This window comes from Phascolarctos cinereus, unplaced genomic scaffold (assembly GCF_003287225.1).
Source record: "Phascolarctos cinereus isolate Bilbo 61053 unplaced genomic scaffold, phaCin_HiC Scaffold_9;HRSCAF=440, whole genome shotgun sequence".
In the NCBI taxonomy this organism is placed as follows: Eukaryota; Metazoa; Chordata; class Mammalia; order Diprotodontia; family Phascolarctidae; genus Phascolarctos; species Phascolarctos cinereus.
In genome coordinates this window covers 255,842,484-255,856,379 of record NW_027556402.1, presented here as the reverse complement: position 1 = coordinate 255,856,379, position 13,896 = coordinate 255,842,484, and the positions used below count along the sequence as shown (strand labels likewise).

The 13,896-nt window shown below is 55.9% G+C and overlaps 2 protein-coding genes across 4 annotated transcripts; both read left to right on the top strand.

The window, feature by feature from the left end:
* Positions 1–67: 67 nt before the first annotated feature.
* Positions 68–6,781, top strand: CDCA5 (cell division cycle associated 5). 3 transcript variants are annotated; one of them, XM_020968024.2, is made up of 8 exons: positions 68–205; positions 311–393; positions 510–572; positions 645–707; positions 794–856; positions 1,306–1,473; positions 3,079–3,528; positions 5,704–6,781. In XM_020968024.2, exons 1-8 carry the CDS (start codon positions 154–156, stop codon positions 5,782–5,784), a joined length of 1,023 nt encoding a protein of 340 aa, XP_020823683.1. In that variant the 5' UTR covers positions 68–153; the 3' UTR covers positions 5,785–6,781. The 3 variants fall into 3 exon arrangements, with proteins under 3 accessions (XP_020823683.1, XP_020823681.1, XP_020823682.1); XM_020968022.2 differs by lacking the exon at positions 5,704–6,781 and having other exon boundaries at positions 3,079–4,433; XM_020968023.2 differs by lacking the exons at positions 510–572; positions 5,704–6,781 and having other exon boundaries at positions 3,079–4,433.
* Positions 6,782–9,082: 2,301 nt separating this feature from the next.
* LOC110195331 (uncharacterized) lies at positions 9,083–11,354 on the top strand. The gene is made up of 5 exons (XM_020968035.2): positions 9,083–9,417; positions 9,492–9,562; positions 9,985–10,092; positions 10,935–11,001; positions 11,104–11,354. The coding sequence occupies exons 1-5, from the start codon at positions 9,088–9,090 to the stop codon at positions 11,224–11,226; spliced, it is 699 nt and encodes a 232-aa protein (XP_020823694.1). The 5' UTR covers positions 9,083–9,087; the 3' UTR covers positions 11,227–11,354.
* The last annotated feature ends 2,542 nt before the right edge of the window (positions 11,355–13,896 follow it).

Here is a 13,896-nt window from a genome sequence, read left to right as displayed (position 1 = left end):
CGTGCGCACTGAGGGGAGGCGTAACCGAATCCTGCGACCCCGCCGCTTCTTCCGGATCCTTCCTCTGCGTCACTTCCTGCTTGGCGGGTTATTTGAACGTTCCGCGCTCTTCTCGGCGAGCGCGGTTTTCTGTCGGCGCGCGATCTGGTCTAGATGTCGGCGAGACGGAGCCGGAGCCGCAGCCGCTCCGGGGCCAGGCGCTCTGGTGAGCGAGGGCCCGGGGCGGGGAGGGGGGGAAGGGGCGGGGCGGCCCATTCGGACTTCGCGCTTGGCCTCACACCCCACTCCCACCTCCGCTTTCTCTCCGCAGTGCCCGAATCCCCGCCCTCTCCTGCTCCCGCACTGCGGAGGTCCCAGCGGAAATCAGGGTCTGCTCCCGAAGCCCCTCCCCAGGTAAGCCGCTCCCCCCGGCCACCCTCCCACCCCCAGGCTCCTCTGCCCCCCGACCTGATGACCCTCCCATCCCTCCCCTGCTCTCCCTTCACCCACCGACCCTTTCTGCTTCCTAGCCTTCCACCCCAGCCCCCAGGACGGCCATCACCCTGAAGAAGATCGTGCCCCAGGCTGCAGAGGTGAGCCAGTGTCCACACCCCGCACCCAGGCTCTTCCCCGCAGAGCCCACTCCTCATTTTTCTGTTGTCTAGGCCACCTCCCCCGGAGCCCAGAAGTCCATCACAGTGAAGAAGATCGGGCCCCAGACCCCCGAGGTGAGCTTCGTTTCCTGTCCCTGCCTCCTTCCCTCAGCCTCACTTCTGCTCCCCAGGACTGACTCCCTGTCTCTTTTCTCTCTCAGGCTTTCCCCCCTGTAGCCAGAAAGCCCATCACAGTGAAGAAGCCGGTGGCCAGGACCACGGAGGTGAGCCCCCTGTCTCTGATCCGGGCCCTGCTCATCTCTTCCAGGCCGCAGCTCTGCCCTCATCCCCACTGGACAAGCCCCGTTCTCCATTCCCCTCGACCATAACGATAGGTGGTTACGTGGCACGATAAAGCTCTGGGTTGGAGTCCAGCCTCAGATACTTACTAGCTGTGTGACCCTAGGCGAATCACTTAAACTTTGTCTGCCTCAGTTTCTTCACCCGTAAAATGGGGATAATAACAGCAGTTACCTTGGTGCTATGACAAAGACAAAGTGACATCACGTTCAGAAAGTATCTCGCAAACCTTGAAACGCTGGCTGTAACTTAAGTCAGCGAGCTTTTGTTAAGTTGCATTCTAGCTGCTGGAGGGCATCCAAAGACCAGAACAGAGATGAGCTCTTGATCTCAACGCTCTTCCATTTTATTTGAGCTAAGTTCTTCTTTACAGGCTGTTTCTCCTGCAGCCCACGAAGCAGTCTCCTTAAAGGAGACTATGTCCCCGTCCCCAGAGGCGAGCCCCGACTCTCCCACCCCCACATCCCTGCAGCCATGGCCAGCTCCCACCTCCCAGGGCCACAAGTCTGCAGCCAAGAAGAACGTGTCGCCGTCTGCAGAGGTAAGGCTTGGGGAGGAAGAGTACTGGGTCTGAAGAGAGAAGCCCAGTCTGGGAAAATGACAGATTTACTACTTTGTCATGGTTTCTTTATATCTCAGAGAAAGTCCAGGGCAAGTGCTTTATGTTACGGAACTTCTGTCCAAGTCTCCTGTGTTCTAGCTAAACCAGATTCTTGTCTGGCCCCTACACTTTGCGTGTGCTCTCTTGCCTCCATCTCGGCCTTCCCAATGTTCTCTGTCTGGGATGCCTTCTCTCCCGTTCACCTTTAGCCTCACACAAATGCCGCCTACTCCAGGAAGCCTCTGATGTCGGTCAGAAGAGCCTCCACGTTTTTGTCTGACTTTTTGGTTGCATTTGTGATAGGTTCCGTTATCATCACCACGTTTGTGTCTCGTCCCACAGCTAGACTGTGAGTCCTATGAGGCCAGGAGCCAAGCTTCCCCTACAGACACTCATCAGCTATTCATAGAGTGTCCCATGTGGGACAGAAAGGGGAACTAGGGGCAGGGCCACCTGAGAGACAATTGTCAATTAACAAGCAAAGACTTGTTAAGCTCTGTTTTCCTGCACTTCTCCTCAGGGCACACGGCTAGGCCCTTTTCCCAAAGAGCTTGGTTTGTGAGGGAAAGGGTTAGGTACACAGGAGAGCTCTGGAGGATTGCCACAGGGAATCTGAGGGCAGGAGCAATCATTGTCACTTGAAGGGTGTGTTGAGAACGCGGCATCTGACCTGGGCCTTGCAGGGAAGGGGGACTTCCCCAACAACGGGCTGGTGGTCCACACTGAAGTTGGGCAGGCTGAGAACAGGAAGTAGGAGGGCTCCTATCCAGTTGGGCCAGAGGATGGACCACCTGGGAGAAGTAGGAGGAGATGGTGGCAGTTGAAGGTGGGTAGTAAAAGGTACAGATGCCGTGACTAACTACATGTATGTTATCTGGGGGGCAGCAGGGAGGAAGCGAAGGTTTATGAGTAGACTGGTAGAATCAGGGAAATGCAGCAGGCTTTTACGGAGGTAGAGACTGAGGCCCAGGCAGCCCCGGTGCAGAGGGGGATGGGTCACCTGGCCCCCTGCGAGGTGAGCTGCAGGGCCATCACGTAGTTATTCCTGCTTAGTTTTCCTGCACTTGGCTCTGCTCCGCGTCCTCTGTGATGGACTCCTGTCTCCAGGCTCTGTGCTCTCGCCCTGGCTCTCCTCTCTTCCTCCTACCTGCCCTAGGCCTTTTCCCAACCTCCCCTCTGAGATTTCATTCTGTTTACACTCTGACCATGTATGGGCGTAGTCATCAGCCTCGGAACGGGAAGAGTGCTGGTGTCGGGTGGGGGGCTGAGACACCCGCCTTGTATTCGGTGCAAGCAGCACATCCAGGCAGAGGGAGCCGGGATACATTCGGAAACAGGGACGTTTGGTGGTGGGTCCTCTATTCAGGTTTGACCACGGAAGCCAGGGTCACGGCGAGGGAAGAACCACGTGTGAGGATGAGTGGTGGGAGAACTAGGAGCTGATGTTGTCCCTGGAGCCGAGGGAGGGGAAGGGCCGCTGTCTGTAGAGCCCCCTCCCGTGCTTTTTCCTTTTCTTTCACCTTCGTCTCTGACTTCCCCCTACAGGTAGCAGTTGTGGAGAAGGAGAACCATCCCCCTGTACAGGAAAGCACCCCCCTCGATAAAGGCAGCTCTCCTGTCACCACAGGCCCCGCTCCGGAAGTGACCAGCGCAGTGCTAGGCCCTCTGACCCCTGACGCTGACACCAGGCCAGGTCTCCTGGATGCCAGAGACCTGGAGATGTCCAGGAAAGTCCGACGTTCCTACAGCCGCCTGGATGACCTGGGCTTGGGCTCCAGCTCCACCTCGACACCCAGCTACCGGCGCCGTTCCTTCTTTGGCTTCGAAATGCTGCTCTCGGGAGAGGAGCTGGAGAACATCTCCCCTGTGGTGGAGAAGGAGCCAAAAAGCCAAGCAGTCGCCCCTGCCACTGAGCCTTCGGGGCCAGACTTCACCCTGCCTGGCATCACCGTGACCAAGGAAAAGCGCCGGAAGAGGAGGGCACCTGAGATCTTGGTGAGCGTGCCGGCCCCCCTGGCCAGGAAGCAGTCCCCCATCTCCCTGGGTGGTCGTCAGGCCTTCTCTGGAGGCAGCTGCTGCTTCTCTGTGGAGCCAGGTCCAGACTTTGTCCATGTCACAGCTGCTCCTCCTCCTGCCTTCTCTGTCCCTTCTGTCAGCGCTCACAGAGGCTGGCGTCTCCACTCTTCTCACTATCCCGGATGCCCTCCTGGAGGGAGCGTCCACTTGGCCGGCGTCCTTAAAGTGTGGACTCAGCACTGACCCCCGGACTTGGGAGGAGTTCGGATCCGAGCAGAGGACAGTCAGAATCTCTCCTCCCTCATTCTGGATCATGAACCTCTCTGGGAGCAGCATTCTGGCTGCCACGTCTCCCCACTGAGCTCATGGTTCACCCAGCCCCAGATCTGACCCCAGTTGAGGTTTTACATTTTTGGATGACATTCATCTCATGCAGCCAGCCCGCGTGAGCCTTTGCAGATCCCACTTCTGGCATCTGTCCTGTTAGCCATTTCTCCCACTAACCCGTCTTCACATCTGCTACACCTGTTGGCTCTTGCTGATAAACATATGACTCGGAAGATGCCATCCTGAGATTGTCTTCTAGCAGATGACCCTTTGAGGATGAGGTGACTCTTGGTCATTGAGCCGGACCAGAATTCACCTAACTGTTGTTGTCCGGTCCCCATGAAAGACCTTCTCGTGCCCCTCTCTCGGCATTCTGCGCTTCAGGCCCTGACCTGATGCAGCAGCCTCGTCATTCTGGCAAGGGCAGAGAGCTCCATCCGGCGTGGCTTCTTGGTGAAGCCATGCCGGCTCTTTGTGGTCACTGCTTCCCTTTCCAAATGCCCTTGAACCATCCCTTTAATAATACATCCTAGCATTTTGTCAGGAAGGAAAGTCAAGCCTGTCTAGATATGGTTTGATGTAGAAAAATCACTGTGACCAGGCCGGGCCCCTGCGCCATTCTCTCCCTGCGGCCCCTGCCTCTCCCGAGAGGAAGGAAATGTGTCCTGTCACCCCCTTGCACCAGCCTCAGAGCCATCATGTTCTCCACGTCTTACGGCACTCTGGCCCATGGGTCTCAGTTTCACAGGGGGCAGGTGGGTGGTCCCGTTTCCATTCCCATAACCATTCTTGTTCTTTTCCATCCTGAAGGTCATTCTCTGTGGAGTCCAGTCTTCCCTCCTTTTATCATCAGACCACCCACCTAGGCCATGGTTCATCCCTTCCCTCTGGGGTTTCTCTCCCCTCCAGCCACCTCAGCTCATCTTGAGATATGGCTCTCTGGGCTCTTCTCTCGGGATGCTAGATCTCCGGTCCCTTTCCTGTCCATGTCTTTGAAACCTCAGCCAGTCAATGAGTTCTTAGGTAGCTCCCCCATATCTTCCTCGTTGGATTCGTGGGTGACATCCATCATTGACTTTGGATGACTGCCTTTGGGGAATTTGGTCCTTTCCTTGGAAGGGTGGCATCGGGGAACCTGGGTTCAGATCTTACCCTGCCTCTTGCCTGCCTGGCCTCAGTGTCCTTGTGTGCAAGTGACCTTGGAAGTGTCTTCTGGCTCAGCCTCTTGGATCCTGAAGGGAGTCTGGCTGTCGCGGCTCACACCCAGTCTTCCCACATCTCAGACTTGAAGGAGGAGGCACCAGCCACGAAGCAAGCTCTTGGGGGGGGGGGGGGCGGCATTCCTTCCCCTTCTCTGGTCAGAGCGGTTCTTGCATCGTTTCTGCTGCCCCTCGCAGACTGACGCGTGGTGCCCTGGCGCTCCTTCGTTTCCTTCTCTTGCCCTTGACCGCCTCCAAACACTCCCACCAGGCTCCCCTACCCCAGCCTCCTGTTTGTGGCTTCTGCTGGGCTGTACTCTCTGCATGGGGCACCAATGCCCTTTGCAGTGAGATTCTCCCTTCTCTTCTCCCATTGCCAGCAGTTACGTTCCACAGCGTCTCAGCGATCCCCCTCTTCACCGAGCTGATCGCTGTGGGTGGTGTCCAGAAGCTGAGGTCTCTGCTTTTCTGGATCGGGGCCCTCCCTGAAGTGCTGGAGGGCCCGGGCCACCACTCCAGTGTGGTGGGGCCCGTGCGTCCAGCCGGGGCTGGGTCGGGGGGCCTGTGCGTCCAGCCGGGGGCTGGGTAGGGGGGCTCACTTGGGTGCCCCCTGCTCTCGTCCCTGCAGAAATCAGAGCTGGATGAATGGGCGGCTGCCATGAACGCCCAGTTCGAGGCCGCCGAGAAGTTTGACCTCCTGGTGGAGTGAGGCAGATGAAGAGGGGATCGCTGGACTGGGCTGGACCGCCCCCTCCTCCCATACGCAGCGTTCGTCATTTCTTCGTCCCTGCTGGGAGCCTCGGCTGCCATCGGTAGCTGTCCCCTTTGTCCTTGGAGATGCGCTCCTTCTCTGGGGGGCTGGCACTTGCCCTTTGTGCCGTCCCTCTACCTCGTGGACGCTGGTGGGGGCATTGCTGAGAACTGCCTCGTTACTGCCCGCTTTTCTTAGCTCCCCGTCCAGGAGCTGCCCTGTAGACAGCACTTGGGTTCATCCCGCTGTGTCCTGCGGTGCTTCGTTTCCCCTTTCCCAGGTTTTAATCAGGAAGAATAAAGGTGGCAGTTGGAACCCATGGAAATGTTAGGAAGCAGGCTGTCTGGGAAGAGAGCTGGCTGTGGGGGGAGCAGGGCCCTACCGCTGGCGCGTCATCGTTCGGCATCTCCTTCCCTACTCTCGTCCACACCGGTTTTCCTGGGGGTGGGGAAGGCCTTGCCGTTGCTCCTGGGAGGTAGGAACCTAGCAGATTGGCTTCAGCCTGAGCTCCCTCCCCCAGGGCACCCGGGCTGCTGAGGTCTGCAGGCACCCTCTTTGTGAGGGTGCGGCTTTGTGCTCCCCCAGAGGCCCAGCCCTTGCTAGTTCCTTCTGGAGAGGCAGTTGGTAAACTGATGGGACAGAATTGGGTCAAGGTGAATCACCCCCTCTCAGATGACCTTCCCAGAGGAAGGGACACACGACTGGATGGCCAGCTCCCAGGCCACAGCTGTACACCCCAGAAACACAAGGGAGACTGCCAAGCTTCCTGGCCTGTGGTCTGTCTGGTGCCCAACGGGGTGAAAGTTCTCCAGCTGACTCCCAGGTTGCAATGCCCAGTGACCTTACTGCAGGCTCTGCCTAAGCCAGTGGGGTCAAACAAATGGAAAGAGGCCCAAATGAATGTTGTTGATGTTATATTTTGTTAACTATTTCTCAATTACATTTTTAAATTTTATTTTTTTATTAATTTATTTTGATTTATCAACAATCACTTCCACATGGTTTTGAGTTTAAAATTTTTCTCCTCCTTCCTCCCTCCCTCCCTCCATGCACAATCTGATAGAGGCTCTACATTTACATTCCTATTAAACATATTTTCACATTACTGATGTTGTAAGTAAGAATTAGAATCAATAAGAGGAACCACAAGAAAGAGGAAACAAAACAGAAGGAAAAAAAATAGCAAATGGTATGCTTCGATCTGCATTGAAACTCCATAGTTCTTTCTTGGGATGTGGAGAGCATTTTCCATCTTGAGACCTTTGGAATTGTCTTAGATCCCTACATTGCTGAGAAGGGCTAAGTCTAACAAAGTTAGTCATTGCACAATGTGGCTGTTACCGTGTACAACATTCTCCTGCAGTGAGAACTACTTCACTCAGCATCAGACCACGCAAGTCTTTCCAGGTTTTTCTGAAATCTACAGCTCATTTCTCATAGCACAATAGGACTCCATCACATTCATCTACCACAGTTTGTTCAGCCATTCCCCAATGGTTGGGCATCCTCTCAGTGTCCAATTCTTGGCCACCACAAAAAGAGCTGCTGTGAACATTTTTGTATGTGTGGGTCCTTTCGCCATTTGTATGATCTCTTTGGGATACAGCCCTAGAAGTGCTATTGCTGGGTCAAAGGGTAAGCACATTTTTATAGCCCTTTGGGCAGAGTTCCCAATTACTCTCCAGGACGGTTGGATCAGTTCACAACTCCACCAACACCATTAGTGTTCTGATTGTCCTGCATCTCCAACATTGATCATTTTCTTTTGTCATTTTGGCCAATCTCAATTACATTTTAATCTGGTTTATGCACACACAGTTTCTTGACCCAAAGTATGACATCTCTGGCCAAAATCCAGCTTCAGACCAAGGGAAGGATGCCCTGAGGTTGGGTTAGGGGACAAGGCTGGACTGCAGCACTGCTTCCCAGGACAGCCCGAGGCACTGAGGCTGAGTTTCTAGCTGGCCCATAGGCCCGGCTCATCTGGTCATTCTCTCCTAGCCTCTGGCTGTGTGAGGCTTGGCATGCACAAGTCTTTATGAAAGCCGTGTCTGGGCCCCAGCCCCCGGCTGAGCCTCAGCTGCAGCTTCCCCCCGACCCTCTCTAGCAGTGCAAAAACGCTCATTTAGCTTGGGGTTCAGTAAGGCCAGCCTCCACGTGCACCTTGGCAGGTGATGAAGTATACACAAAGGCTTGGGATTGGGAGAGACCGAGGAGCTGGGACCCAGGTCATACGTCACTGGCTCACAGATGGAACCGTTGAACACAGAGATGCAAACCCTGAGCGCCCGGGCCACAGGCTGCGAGCGTCTTTTAGAGAGTGCCCAGCGATAAGAAAGGCTTTCCCTCTTCCCCAGCAGGGGCCCACTGTTGGCCGAAGGTGGAGGTTTTGTTCTACAAGCTGATTAAACTGCTTACTTCACTTCTGCTTTCATGGAGGAGCCTAGGCTCATGCGCCTGCTGAAGTCAGTTCAATATGGCGAGCGACTCAACAAAGGGTAGTAGCTACCGTCGACTGACAGGCTTTTCCGGCATAGTGCCTGCCCCCAAGCAGCTTACGTTCCACTGGAGGGCAGGGGTGGGGGAGCAGTGCTGGCGGCTGCAGGATGAGAAGACCTCAGAAAAAAGACAGCTGAGCTTTGGAGGGAGCTAGAGGTCTTAAGGAGTGAGGAGCGTGAGGCCCAGGTAGGGAGGACGCAGGCCTGCAGACAAGGAGTGTTGGGTGTGAGTCTGGCCGCCCTGAGGAGATAAGTATAAACATGAGGGCCAGACCAGCTGTGGAAGGCCTTAAGTGCCCAGGGCCCCTCTGACCTTGAAGGTCACTGGGAGCCAGTGAAGACTGTTGAGTGAGGGAGTGACACCTGGTACAAAGTCATGGAAGACACGGGCCATGGCCCGTGAGTTAATAAGCATTTATTAAGCACCTGGTATATGCCAGGCCGCTCTCCAGAAGCCATCTCAGAGCTTCCCTGGTCCTCTGTGAGAGTGGAGCAAGGCTCACCAGACTCTTAAAGAGTCAGGAGCTGAATGGGAAGATCAGGCAGCCAACGTGAGCCTTTGCTCCAAGGTCAGAAGGCGAGGATGGAGGCCGGCCCAGCAGCCCTCAGTAGATGTCAGCGGAGGTATTGACATAACCAAGCCTATTCCCCACTCTGGCAAGCGTTCAAGAGAACATTGACAAGGCTGCTCTCCTCTGCCAGCCGGTGGAGCCAGGGGAGGTTGGAGCTCAGAGGACGACCGCCTCGGCCGTCCACACTTGGCATGAGGCAGAGACCGGGGTCCTGGGCCAGAGGGCCTCCGGGAATGGCTGAGGGCAAGCTAGAGGTCCTGGAGAAGTTCTTTCAGCCTCCTTGGGCCTGGGAACAGGCGTCCTCATGGAGCTCAGCGTCCCCCTCCCCCGCCTCCTCAGGCCACCTCCCCCAGCTGGGCAGGGGGCCGGTGATCGGCGGCCGGGGCCCGGGGGAGAGGCTGAGGTTTTCCGCCTTCCTAGATGAGGTGACACAGAGGGTGCTGAGTCCTGCCCAGCTCCGGGCTCTGGGATGGAGGGGTGCCCTGGACCAACGTAGACACTCTCCTCCCCCAGGAAGCCAGGTAAGAGAAGGGGAAGGGAAAGAACCTTGCCTCCACCCCCAGCCCCCCTGCTCCAACCCCTGTTTGTCTCCTAGCTGGTGTTTCCCGAGGACCAGCTCTCTGAGACACAGACACAGACGCAGCCAGAGTCAGTGGAGCCCCGAGGGTGAGTGAAGGGGTGGGAGCCCCGAAGCTGAGGCCAGCTCCAGCTCTTCCTTGGTCTCTTTCCCAGGCTCCTCCTTCCACCACCACCCCTCCAATCTGATCCTGCCCTCTCCCTGCAGAAGTCCACTTCATTCATTCATTCATTCATTCATTCATTCATTCAACAAACATTTACTGAGCACATTCCACGTGCAGAGCCCTGTCCTGAGTTTGGAGGGGACCCAGTTCATAGTCTGCTAGACTGGGACACAAATAGGGCTAACTCTGAGATGTGCTAAGTGAGGCAGGGGAGGGCAAACCTCAGTGCTGTGTGAGGGCTTTACTGATGGGGGAATCACAGAACGCTTCCTGGAGTGGTCCACGTTTTATTTCATTAGAACTCCATGCCCCTAGCCTTCCCTCAGTTCTCCTGTCTCCCCTCAGGGGCTCCTTGGACACAAGATCTACAGGGGAAGATGGAGATGGGGACCCCAAGTTCGACCTGGAGCAGGTGTGGGAGGAGCTGATGACCTTGAAGGAACAGTTCCTGAGGTGAGGCAGGGGCTGGAGAAATTGGGGGTCCTCCCAGTCCCCCAGCTGAGTCCATTACTCAGCTATTGGGAAGTAGCCTGGGGTGGGGGAGCCCTGGATTAAGCACCAGAAGTCCTCTGAGCAGGAGTGTGACCCTAGAAGCAGTGCTGAAGGATGGGGAAGTCAAAAGCCCTGAGTTCGAAGCTTGGCTCTGTGTGATGGTGGCAAATCCCTTTCTGTCTCTAGGCCATGGGTTGGGTTTGGTTTTATTATTTGTGAAATGAAAGATTTCGACTCTAAGGTCTCTTCTGGCTCCAAATCCCACAGTCCTTGTGTGGGCCTCAGTTTCCCCATCCCAGGTATAAAAAGGGACTTACCTTCCAGAGCTGGGAGAAAAGGGCCCTTAGCAAGAAGCACAGCCGTCTTCTTGGCTCTCTACCCCCCAAGTTTTCATGGCATCCCCAAGCGTGGGGGGGGGCTGCCCCCCTGGGCACATCCGGCCTCCTGCTATAGGCCAGCTGCGCCCCTTCGCTTCAGGGCTTCAGGGGAGACCGGGGGGGGGGATCCGGTTGAGAGGTCAGCCGGCTGGCCAAGGGCTTCAGCCAAAGAAGAGAAGCCTGGGGGCTGGGAGGACGGAAGGGGCATGTGGTGTCAGGTCAGAAGGGAGCAGGCAGTCTGGGGAGCTGGGAGATCCCCGAAGGAGCACTCCTTGGGGACGTTCCACTGTGGAGCCTTCCTTCCCCAAACAGTCAGTATCCAAGGTCCAGCTGCACTCGGACAGCCTGGTTCACAGACCGCAGAGCTGTCCAGGAGTGTCTGTGGGCAAGGTGGGCTCTGAAGCGCTTCTTCTCTCCCCACCCCAGGCTGCAGGAGGACCTGGCCAGCACCCGCAGGGCCCACCAAGTGCTGGAGGAGAAGCTGCAAAGCCTGGTGTGTCTCGGGGCTGGGGCCGGTCCTGAGGAGGGCAGAGGTGGGGGGGCAGCTAGCCCCAGCTCCCATTCCAGGCTCATGCCCTGTCTCCTTCTACTCCAGGTGTCTAGGTTGGCCTCCAGCCCCCCGGGACCCCCTGTGTTCCTTCTCCTGAACGAGGCTCCCAGCTGCTCCTTGGACTCCTCCATGCCCTGGGCGAGCCCAGAGTTGAGGGAGGGGGGGTAGTGTGGGGGTTCTGGGTTCAACCATGGGGGAAGATCTCCATCCCCGTGAGGGGACTGCACCTCAGGCTCCCCTGCTCCACCCTTCTTAATGTCAGCAATAAAGCCCTAGCCACCCCCACACCTGCTGTGTGTGTGTATCAGAAGGTAAGGGGTGCCTTGTACAGAGGGGTCAGCCCCACCCATCCTGCAGAGATGGTTCAAGGGCAGGAGAGCCCAGTGAGATGGAAGAGATAAGCACCTGGGAGAGGCTGGCTCCCCTCTGGAAGAGATAAGGCTCTGTCTCATCCCAGCAGACAAAGAAGTGATTCATAGTCTAAAGAATGAAGTGCCTCCGAGCCTCTGCCCCCAGCTCCTGGGATTTGGGGGCTCCCCTTGGCAGCAGAAAGAGTCGGCCCACTTCTGACCCTACCTGTGTGGGGGTGGGAGAATCACTTCCTCTCTCTGGGCCTCGGTTTCCCCATCTGTAAAACAAAGGGGTGGGAGGTCTCTTCCAGCTGCTGCTCGGTGGTCCTGTCATTGCTTTGGTCCAGGGCAGCCATTTAGAGCTCTGGCTGGGCCTTAGGGGGTCAGGCCACCAGGCTGTCCAGAGGAGGAGGACTCATCTCTCAAGACCTGACCTTGGCCAGCCTTAAAGTGGAGGAAAAGGCCTGGCCAGGTGGGGGTGCTGTGGGTGTGCAGGGAGGAGGGGAGGAAGGTGCTTTGTCTGGGGGAGGGGGAGGGAATGAGGCCTTCATCCACTGGCAGTTGCTTCCTTAGGTGGAAGGCCCTTTGTGTTACAGAAACTGAGGGGAAGGACTCTTCCAAGGTCACACGTCCTGTCCTCTGACTCCAAACCCCACCCCACGCTGCCTGGGCCTATGCAGGACCAACCACTTCCTCCCTTACCCCCTCCCCGTTTGGAAAATGTCCCCTGGGATGAGGGGTGCAGGCTGTGGCCAGAGAAGGGGAGGCAAGTTGACATTACAGGAACACTTTGCCAACCTACGCACACTGAAGTGGGAGCTGTGGCCTGGGCTCAGCCCAGAGGAGCCCAGCATTTGACGAGACCACACACCAGGAGCCCCAGAGCAACAAGAGGGCAGACACGGGCATGGGGGAGTGAGACCCATTTTCCAGCTCTGTCCCTCCCTACCTCTGGGACCGTGGCAGACCATCTTCAATGCACGATACCTCAGTTTCTCCCTTTGTGAAATGGTGAGGTGAGGGTGGGTTCTTCAGGTGAGAAGTGGGGGACACTGGGTTCACAGGGTGGGGGACTGGGACAGGTAGCTGCATTTTTCCTATCTCTACCCTTAGTCTAGGAAATTATGGAATTTAAGAGTAGTATTTATCAAGAAGCACCTACTGTTTTCAAGGGGCCATACTGAGCCTTGAGGCTGTAAAGATGAAAAACTACCTGGAGAAACTTTATATTTGGAGGATTGGTGGTGTGAATACAAAGAAGCGTATAGCACCTGGAGACACACAGTCTCCCCCCCCACACACACACACAGTAAGTCTACCTACAAGGCCACCCCAGGTTCAAGGTGTTCTGAGAGTCTGGATCCACCAAAAACCATTGCTCATGAGCCCCCACTGATGGGTTCTCCCTTGTTTGTCAGCCAGGGGACACAATTCATTCTAAGCAAAGGATCACAGACTCAGAGCTGGAAGGGGCTGAGGAGGCCCTCTGGTCTACCTCCCTTCTTGGACAGATAAGGAAAGTGAGGCCCAGCAAGACCGTTCCACACTGACCTCCCTTATGAATTCCCTACTAGCAAGAGTGATGGAGGCAAAAGAGAGAAGCAGGCACAGTGCTCGAGGACAAAGGAGGGGCATGAAGACACTTGAAGCTACAGCCATCAGGAAGACCTCATGGAGAAGCTGGCACCTGAGCTGGGCCTCGAAAGACAAGAAGGATTTTAGCAGGCAGAGAGAGGGGAGGGAGGGCATTCCAGGCATTAGGGAAACCCTGTGCAAAGCTACAGAGATGGGAAATGGGAGGTTGAGTTTAGGAACAGCCAAGAAGTCAGCTTGGCTGGAATGTAGGTTGTCTGAAGAGGAGGAACAGAAAATATCTGGAAAGTGGACAGGACTCAGACTGTTAGGGAACGTGTTTGATTCTGTCCTAGAGGCAACGGGGAGCCACTCAAGGTGGCACAGTGGACTAAGCTCCGAGCCTGTAGTCAGGAAGATCTGACTTTCAGACACTGTCTGCCTCAGTTTCCTCCTCTCTAAAATGGGGGTAGAGTGGCTAGGTGGTGCAATGGACAGAGCACCAGTCCCAGAGTCAGGAAGACTCATCTCCTTGAGTTCAAATCCGGCCTCAGACACTGACTAGCTGCATGACCCTGGGTAAGTCACTTAACTGTGTGCTTTAGTTTCCTTATCTGTAAAATGAGCTGGAGAAAAAAATGGCAAACCGGTCCAGTATCTTTGCCAAGAAAAGCCCAAATGGGGTTACCGAGAGTCAGATATGAACAAAAATAACAAAATGGGGGTAATATCACCTACCTCACAGGGCTGTTGTGAGGATCAAATAAGATAATAGCTGGAAAGCGCTTGGCACACAGTAGGCTCTTAATCCTTCTTATTCCCTCCCTTCTTCCCTGGAAAGTTCTTGAGCAGGGCAATGTCCCTAGAGTGGAGCCTTAATAAGGTTATTTTGGCAGCTGGACAGAGCAGGGAGAAA

Excerpts from the sequence above, each read along its gene's own strand:
- LOC110195331 (XM_020968035.2), top strand. The coding sequence starts at position 9,088 with ATGAGGCAGAGACCGGGGTCCTGGGCCAGAGGGCCTCCGGGAATGGCT. Across the intron at positions 9,418-9,491 it reads CTCCTCCCCCAGGAAGCCAG|CTGGTGTTTCCCGAGGACCA; the intron begins GTAAGAGAAGGG and ends TTTGTCTCCTAG. Across the intron at positions 11,002-11,103 it reads AGGAGAAGCTGCAAAGCCTG|GTGTCTAGGTTGGCCTCCAG; the intron begins GTGTGTCTCGGG and ends CTTCTACTCCAG.
- CDCA5 (XM_020968022.2), top strand. The coding sequence starts at position 154 with ATGTCGGCGAGACGGAGCCGGAGCCGCAGCCGCTCCGGGGCCAGGCGC. Across the intron at positions 708-793 it reads TCGGGCCCCAGACCCCCGAG|GCTTTCCCCCCTGTAGCCAG; the intron begins GTGAGCTTCGTT and ends TTTCTCTCTCAG. Across the intron at positions 857-1,305 it reads CGGTGGCCAGGACCACGGAG|GCTGTTTCTCCTGCAGCCCA; the intron begins GTGAGCCCCCTG and ends TCTTCTTTACAG.